This window comes from Maniola hyperantus, chromosome 3 (genome assembly GCF_902806685.2).
Source record: "Maniola hyperantus chromosome 3, iAphHyp1.2, whole genome shotgun sequence".
Classification (NCBI taxonomy): domain Eukaryota; kingdom Metazoa; phylum Arthropoda; class Insecta; order Lepidoptera; family Nymphalidae; genus Maniola; species Maniola hyperantus.
Window position 1 is genome coordinate 17,679,688 of NC_048538.1, and position 7,226 is coordinate 17,686,913.

General features: G+C 53.5%; 1 protein-coding gene across 1 annotated transcript; it reads right to left on the reverse strand.

Moving 5' to 3' along the window:
- Positions 1 to 2,414: 2,414 nt before the first annotated feature.
- mthl1 (methuselah-like 1) lies at positions 2,415 to 6,877 on the reverse strand. The gene is made up of 2 exons (XM_034984542.2): positions 5,409 to 6,877; positions 2,415 to 3,435 (listed from the first exon to the last, which is right to left on the reverse strand). The coding sequence occupies exons 1-2, from the start codon at positions 6,476 to 6,478 to the stop codon at positions 2,796 to 2,798; spliced, it is 1,710 nt and encodes a 569-aa protein (XP_034840433.1). The 5' UTR covers positions 6,479 to 6,877; the 3' UTR covers positions 2,415 to 2,795.
- Between the last annotated feature and the right edge of the window lie 349 nt (positions 6,878 to 7,226).

Genomic DNA, 7,226 nt, shown 5'->3' on the forward strand with positions numbered 1-7,226 from the left:
GCCTCACTGTACATGTGTATCGTAGCTGGGATTGTGTACCTATAGCTTTCATGATTGCCGCAGCCCGAGTTGCTCCTGCCTCACTGTACATGTGTATCGTAGCTGGGATTGTGTACCTATAGCTTTCATGATTGCCGCAGCCCGAGTTGCTCCTGCCTCACTGTACATGTGTATCGTAGCTGGGATTGTGTACCTATAGCTTTCATGATTGCCGCAGCCCGAGTTGCTCCTGCCTCACTGTACATGTGTATCGTAGCTGGGATTGTGTACCTATAGCTTTCATGATTGCCGCAGCCCGAGTTGCTCCTGCCTCACTGTACATGTGTATCGTAGCTGGGATTGTGTACCTATAGCTTTCATGATTGCCGCAGCCCGAGTTGCTCCTGCCTCACTGTACATGTGTATCGTAGCTGGGATTGTGTACCTATAGCTTTCATGATTGCCGCAGCCCGAGTTGCTCCTGCCTCACTGTACATGTGTATCGTAGCTGGGATTGTGTACCTATAGCTTTCATGATTGCCGCAGCCCGAGTTGCTCCTGCCTCACTGTACATGTGTATCGTAGCTGGGATTGTGTACCTATAGCTTTCATGATTGCCGCAGCCCGAGTTGCTCCTGCCTCACTGTACATGTGTATCGTAGCTGGGATTGTGTACCTATAGCTTTCATGATTGCCGCAGCCCGAGTTGCTCCTGCCTCACTGTACATGTGTATCGTAGCTGGGATTGTGTACCTATAGCTTTCATGATTGCCGCAGCCCGAGTTGCTCCTGCCTCACTGTACATGTGTATCGTAGCTGGGATTGTGTACCTATAGCTTTCATGATTGCCGCAGCCCGAGTTGCTCCTGCCTCACTGTACATGTGTATCGTAGCTGGGATTGTGTACCTATAGCTTTCATGATTGCCGCAGCCCGAGTTGCTCCTGCCTCACTGTACATGTGTATCGTAGCTGGGATTGTGTACCTATAGCTTTCATGATTGCCGCAGCCCGAGTTGCTCCTGCCTCACTGTACATGTGTATCGTAGCTGGGATTGTGTACCTATAGCTTTCATGATTGCCGCAGCCCGAGTTGCTCCTGCCTCACTGTACATGTGTATCGTAGCTGGGATTGTGTACCTATAGCTTTCATGATTGCCGCAGCCCGAGTTGCTCCTGCCTCACTGTACATGTGTATCGTAGCTGGGATTGTGTACCTATAGCTTTCATGATTGCCGCAGCCCGAGTTGCTCCTGCCTCACTGTACATGTGTATCGTAGCTGGGATTGTGTACCTATAGCTTTCATGATTGCCGCAGCCCGAGTTGCTCCTGCCTCACTGTACATGTGTATCGTAGCTGGGATTGTGTACCTATAGCTTTCATGATTGCCGCAGCCCGAGTTGCTCCTGCCTCACTGTACATGTGTATCGTAGCTGGGATTGTGTACCTATAGCTTTCATGATTGCCGCAGCCCGAGTTGCTCCTGCCTCACTGTACATGTGTATCGTAGCTGGGATTGTGTACCTATAGCTTTCATGATTGCCGCAGCCCGAGTTGCTCCTGCCTCACTGTACATGTGTATCGTAGCTGGGATTGTGTACCTATAGCTTTCATGATTGCCGCAGCCCGAGTTGCTCCTGCCTCACTGTACATGTGTATCGTAGCTGGGATTGTGTACCTATAGCTTTCATGATTGCCGCAGCCCGAGTTGCTCCTGCCTCACTGTACATGTGTATCGTAGCTGGGATTGTGTACCTATAGCTTTCATGATTGCCGCAGCCCGAGTTGCTCCTGCCTCACAGTACATGTGTATCGTAGCTGGGATTGTGTACCTATAGCTTTCATGATTGCCGCAGCCCGAGTTGCTCCTGCCTCACTGTACATGTGTATCGTAGCTGGGATTGTGTACCTATAGCTTTCATGATTGCCGCAGCCCGAGTTGCTCCTGCCTCACTGTACATGTGTATCGTAGCTGGGATTGTGTACCTATAGCTTTCATGATTGCCGCAGCCCGAGTTGCTCCTGCCTCACTGTACATGTGTATCGTAGCTGGGATTGTGTACCTATAGCTTTCATGATTGCCGCAGCCCGAGTTGCTCCTGCCTCACTGTACATGTGTATCGTAGCTGGGATTGTGTACCTATAGCTTTCATGATTGCCGCAGCCCGAGTTGCTCCTGCCTCACTGTACATGTGTATCGTAGCTGGGATTGTGTACCTATAGCTTTCATGATTGCCGCAGCCCGAGTTGCTCCTGCCTCACTGTACATGTGTATCGTAGCTGGGATTGTGTACCTATAGCTTTCATGATTGCCGCAGCCCGAGTTGCTCCTGCCTCACTGTACATGTGTCGAGCTGGGATTGTGTTCCTATAGTAACATCCAATGTCACCACAAGTAGGAATTTTTGGGAAAGAATTGAAAGAATTAAATTTCACAATCATTTATATTTGAACAGCGAGTCGAACGGACGTTCACTTGAACTTGAAAGTATTCGTCAAAAGTCTATCAAATGCTTTGTTATAACATAACACGTACGTACGTACATCGTCTTTGCCCTATCATTATCATTATCATTATCATACAAATACGTACAAGTGACAGTAACACTAACAACTATATATACACGCGTAGTACATACACTACGACACTAGGTCTACTTCCCTATATATAATATGTACACAAGCCTCGTGCGCATCGACACGTCGACACGTCGATACAATAGTACAAAGATAATACTGTAGAATAAATACGTCGCATCTCCGTCTCGGGGCTGATCTGTCAACACACACACACACACACACACACACACACGGCGGTCAGCACACCGTCTCCATGGGCAGGCGTGCGGGCGGCGCGGCCGTGGTGTGCGTGAGCGACTCCCCGCACGACGGCAGCTGCGAGGACGAGGCGGGCGCGCGCGCGCACCACGCGTGCGCGGCGCGCTTGAGCGCGGCCCACGCGTGCGGCTGGCAGCCCACCACCAGGAAGATGAACACGCCCTGCAGCGCGTTGAGCAGGTCCGTGGCGTACCACACGTACTCGGGCCCGCCCGCCGCCCACGAGAGCACGTCGGCGCCCCACGTGACGCCCATGACCACCACCAGCTTGGCGCACACGCGGCCCAGCGCCGCGCGCTCCGACGTGGACTTGACCTCGTCGCGCCGCCACAGGCCGCAGGTCAGCTGGCGCGTGGTGGAGGCGAACAGCGCCAGGTTGACGAGCAGCAGCACGCCCACGGGCCCGAAGAAGTACACGAGGATCTCCATGTCGCCGTAGAACCAGCAGCGCTGCACGGCGAAGCGCGGGCGCAGCACGCCGGGCGCGGCGCCGGCGGGCAGGCGGTCCAGCACGGCGGCGGCGCCCGCCAGCAGCAGCGGCCCGCCCCACGCGTACACCATGTACGCGCGCAGCCGGCACGCCTCCTGCCCGCGCTCCAGCGACGTGGGCCGGAAGTCGCTGCAACAACCCATACCCAGGAGTTCAGTACCCTGCAGCATCAGGGTCCAAGCATAAAGTCGTTGCTTACAACATTACTACAACCTACAACATTAATTCACTATGAACACTTCCTGAATCTTGATAACTTAGGCGGGCAGGAACCCTGCAGCATCAGGACTGAGGAGTTGGATCCAAAAAAAATTAGGAAATCTAGTCCAGAAACCTCGTAAAAATCGTTGTAAGTACATACCTACATAAAAAACGGGCCGAATTGAGAACCACCTCCATCTTTGAAGTTGGTTAAAAATATGTACAAACTGGTTTAATTTTTAACTGACTTCTAAAAAGGAGGCAGGTGGTTCTCAACTCGACACGTTTATTTTACAAAAAGGAGGCAGGTGGTTCTCAACTCGACACGTTTATTTTACAAAAAGGAGGCAGGTGGTTCTCAACTCGACACGTTTATTTTACAAAAAGGAGGCAGGTGGTTCTCAACTCGACACGTTTATTTTACAAAAAGGAGGCAGGTGGTTCTCAACTCGACACGTTTATTTTACAAAAAGGAGGCAGGTGGTTCTCAACTCGACACGTTTATTTTACAAAAAGGAGGCAGGTGGTTCTCAACTCGACACGTTTATTTTACAAAAAGGAGGCAGGTGGTTCTCAACTCGACACGTTTATTTTACGTATATGTGGGTACACCGATTTTTTCGAGGTTGCGGGACCGATTTGCAATTTTTTTTAAAATTAACAGATGATGTTTCGGTGGTGGTCCCACAAAAATTTCTGGATCCAACTCCTCAGTCCCGATGCTGCAGGGTTCCTGCCCGCCTAAGTTATCAAGATTCAGGAAACTTCAATTCAAGAAACAGGAACTCCTAAGCCGTGGGGATTTGGAATGTTTTGCTGATGAATTGATATTTTAGGTACCAATCAATGACTAAGACTAAAAAGCTTAAAATAAATCAACAGAGCAGCTGCAACTTACAAACACTAATTTAAGTTACAAAATACAAAATGAAAAGCTTCATAATAATATTTGAGCGACCTTTTGACCTATTGACCTATATATACCGTGTTGAGCTCAAACATATTATAGTTACTGTTACTAACTACTACAGTAACTGTAGTTACTGGTAACTATTTGTTTGAGCTCAACGCGCTCGCGATTTTACAAAACCGCGAATTTGAAGTGGGGGGGAGCCCCGCCACCCCCTTCTCACCTAACACATTCATTGTGTTATTTTTAGGGTTCCGTACTTCAAAAGGAAAAACGGAACCCTTATAGGATCACTTTGTTGTCTGTCTGTCAAGAAACCTACAGGGTACTTCCCGTTGACCTAGAATCATGAAATTTGGCAAGTAGGTAGGTAGATCTAATAGCTGACATTTGGGGAAAAATCTGAAAACCGTGAATTTAGGGTTAGATCACACAAAAAAAATTAAATTGTGGTCATGAACTAATAATTAGTATTTTCAACTTTCGAAGTGAGTGACTATATCAAGTGGGGTATATGAAAGGTCTTCACCTGTACATTCTAAAACAGATTTTTATTTATTTTTATGCATCATAATTTTTGAATTATCGTGCAAAATGTCGAAAAAATACGACTGTAGTACGGAACCCTCATTGCGCGAGCCCGACTCGCACTTGGCCGGTTTTTATTTTATAAAAATAATAACATCAATTGTTTTTATTTAATTTCGACTTAATGAAAAGTGAACATTTCACACCACACTTAGACCAAAGCAGTAGATAATAAAAACTGAGACTGGTGTAAGGTGTTGGCAGTTGGCAGCCCAAATATACCGTAGTCTGTGCTAGACCCAGTAGACCGTAGTGTGTGACCAGTAGACCGCAGTCTGTGCCGAGGCCCAGGAGTCCGTAGCGTGTGACCAGTAGACCGTAGTCTGTGCCAGGGCCCAGGGCTGACAAAGATCATCGACTTCCCCCGAGCTAGTAGCTACGTGCGTGATGCGAGTGTACTCACCGGAATGTCCACCAGATGTTGAAGCACATGGTGTTGAGCCAGAAGAACGCCGACAGGAACAAGAAGTGCATGCACACGGCCAGCGCGCGGCACAGCGCCGGCGGCACGCGCTCGCCCGCCAGCTGCGTGCCGGCCAGCAGCGCGTCGCCCAGCATCAGCGCCGCCACGTAGTGCGTCTGGCAGCGCCAGTGCAGCGCGTGGTGCGCCGCCGGCAGCGCGCAGCCCGCCGCCAGCGTGGCCGCCAGGAACGCGGCGCCCACCGCCAGCCCCGCGCCGTACAGCACGTGCCGCGCCGAGCGCGCCGCCGCCGGCCGCGCGCACGCCAGCACGCGCGCGCCCTCCGCCGCGTCCACCGCCTCCGCGCACCACGCGCCCGCCGCCAGCCGCGCCGCGCCCAGCCGCAGCGCGCCGTCCGCCTCCAGCGCCGCGTCGCGCAGCGCGCCCGCCACCGCGTACTGCGAGCCCTCGGCGCACGCCGGCCAGCCCGCGCGCACCGCGCTGCCGTTGGCGAGCCGCCGCAGCTCCGCCACCGTGCCCGCGGCGCGCGCCTCGGCCGCCGCGCAGCGCCCGCCGTCGAACGCGTGCGTCGCCGCGCAGCACTTGGCCACGTCGCCGCCGCCGCCGCCGCCGCCCACGTCCTCGGCGCACGCCAGCGCCGCCTCCGCGTCCGCGCAGAAGCGCTCCGGCGGCAGCGCGGCCGGCCCGCCGCGCACCTGCAGGCGCCCGCTGTGCGCCAGCAGCGCGTACGCCGCCGCGTGCTCGCGCAGCACGCGCAGCGCGCCGCACGCCGGCACGGCCGCGTACGCCAGCCGCCAGTTCTGCGGCACGAAGCCGCGCTCCAGGAAGCGGTTGCGCGCGGGCGCGAACACGAGCGGCGCCCAGGCGCGCTCGTCGGGCGCGCACGCCGCCGGCACGTCCTCGGCGCGCAGCTCGTCCACGCGCAGGCTGTCGGGCGCCAGGCGCTGCGCGGGCGGGCAGCAGCGCGGCACGAGCGCGGGCGCCGGGCGCGCGGCCTGCTCGCCGAGCGCCGCGCGCGCGCACAGCAGCGCCAGCAGCGCCGCCGCCAGCATGGTCGGTCTCAGCGGGCGCGACGGCACACACAACACTGCATTGTAAATCCGTCGAGATCCGAGACCACTGTTTCTCAACTGAACTGTTGCTTAATTATTTGTAAAGTTTCCTCGATGAGAAGTGAAAGTGGAGCGTAATGCACTGGCGAGTTCACCGGCACACCGTCGACGTAAACATTTCGTCGTTCGAGCGGAGCACGTGAGCCGAGGACCGGAGCGCGGGACGCGTGACCTCTCGCTGCGGGAGCTCGAGCGATACTGACTGAGCCGAAGCTCGTCGGTCGACGTTGTACCGTTGTACGGATAGTGAATAGTTTGCAGAATGCATCAACAACGCGTCGTGTCGTGGTGATGCGCTGCACAGTGCACGCTAGCCGCTAGCCGCTAGCCGCTATCCGCTAGCCGCTAGCCGCTAGCCGCTAGCCTCTAGTCGCTAGCTGCATGGCGGGGTAGGACCTATGTGCCCTAGAGCTAGAGGCACACGTCACTCCCGTACATTCGACATCTCGTTTGCCTCCTCGGCCCAGCGCCGCCGAACTAGTACGTAGGGCTCTCCCTCATAAATCATCATAAATCCTTTATTTTGCTAGAATACATGTCACAATGGTAGTTAATTTTTAAGGTAAGTAAGAATCAATGTAATCGGCCATTTCTGGCATGCAAATTTTTTTCTATTATAACACAATTAATAAAATTCTAATAATTATTAGCATAGTTAAATTCATTAAATATTAATTATTTTTACAGT

Bases quoted from the DNA above. Each gene is read 5' to 3' on its own strand.
- mthl1 (XM_034984542.2), bottom strand. From the start codon at position 6,478: ATGCTGGCGGCGGCGCTGCTGGCGCTGCTGTGCGCGCGCGCGGCGCTC. The intron at 3,436-5,408 runs GTGAGTACACTC...GGGTTGTTGCAG, and splicing joins AACATCTGGTGGACATTCCG to CGACTTCCGGCCCACGTCGC.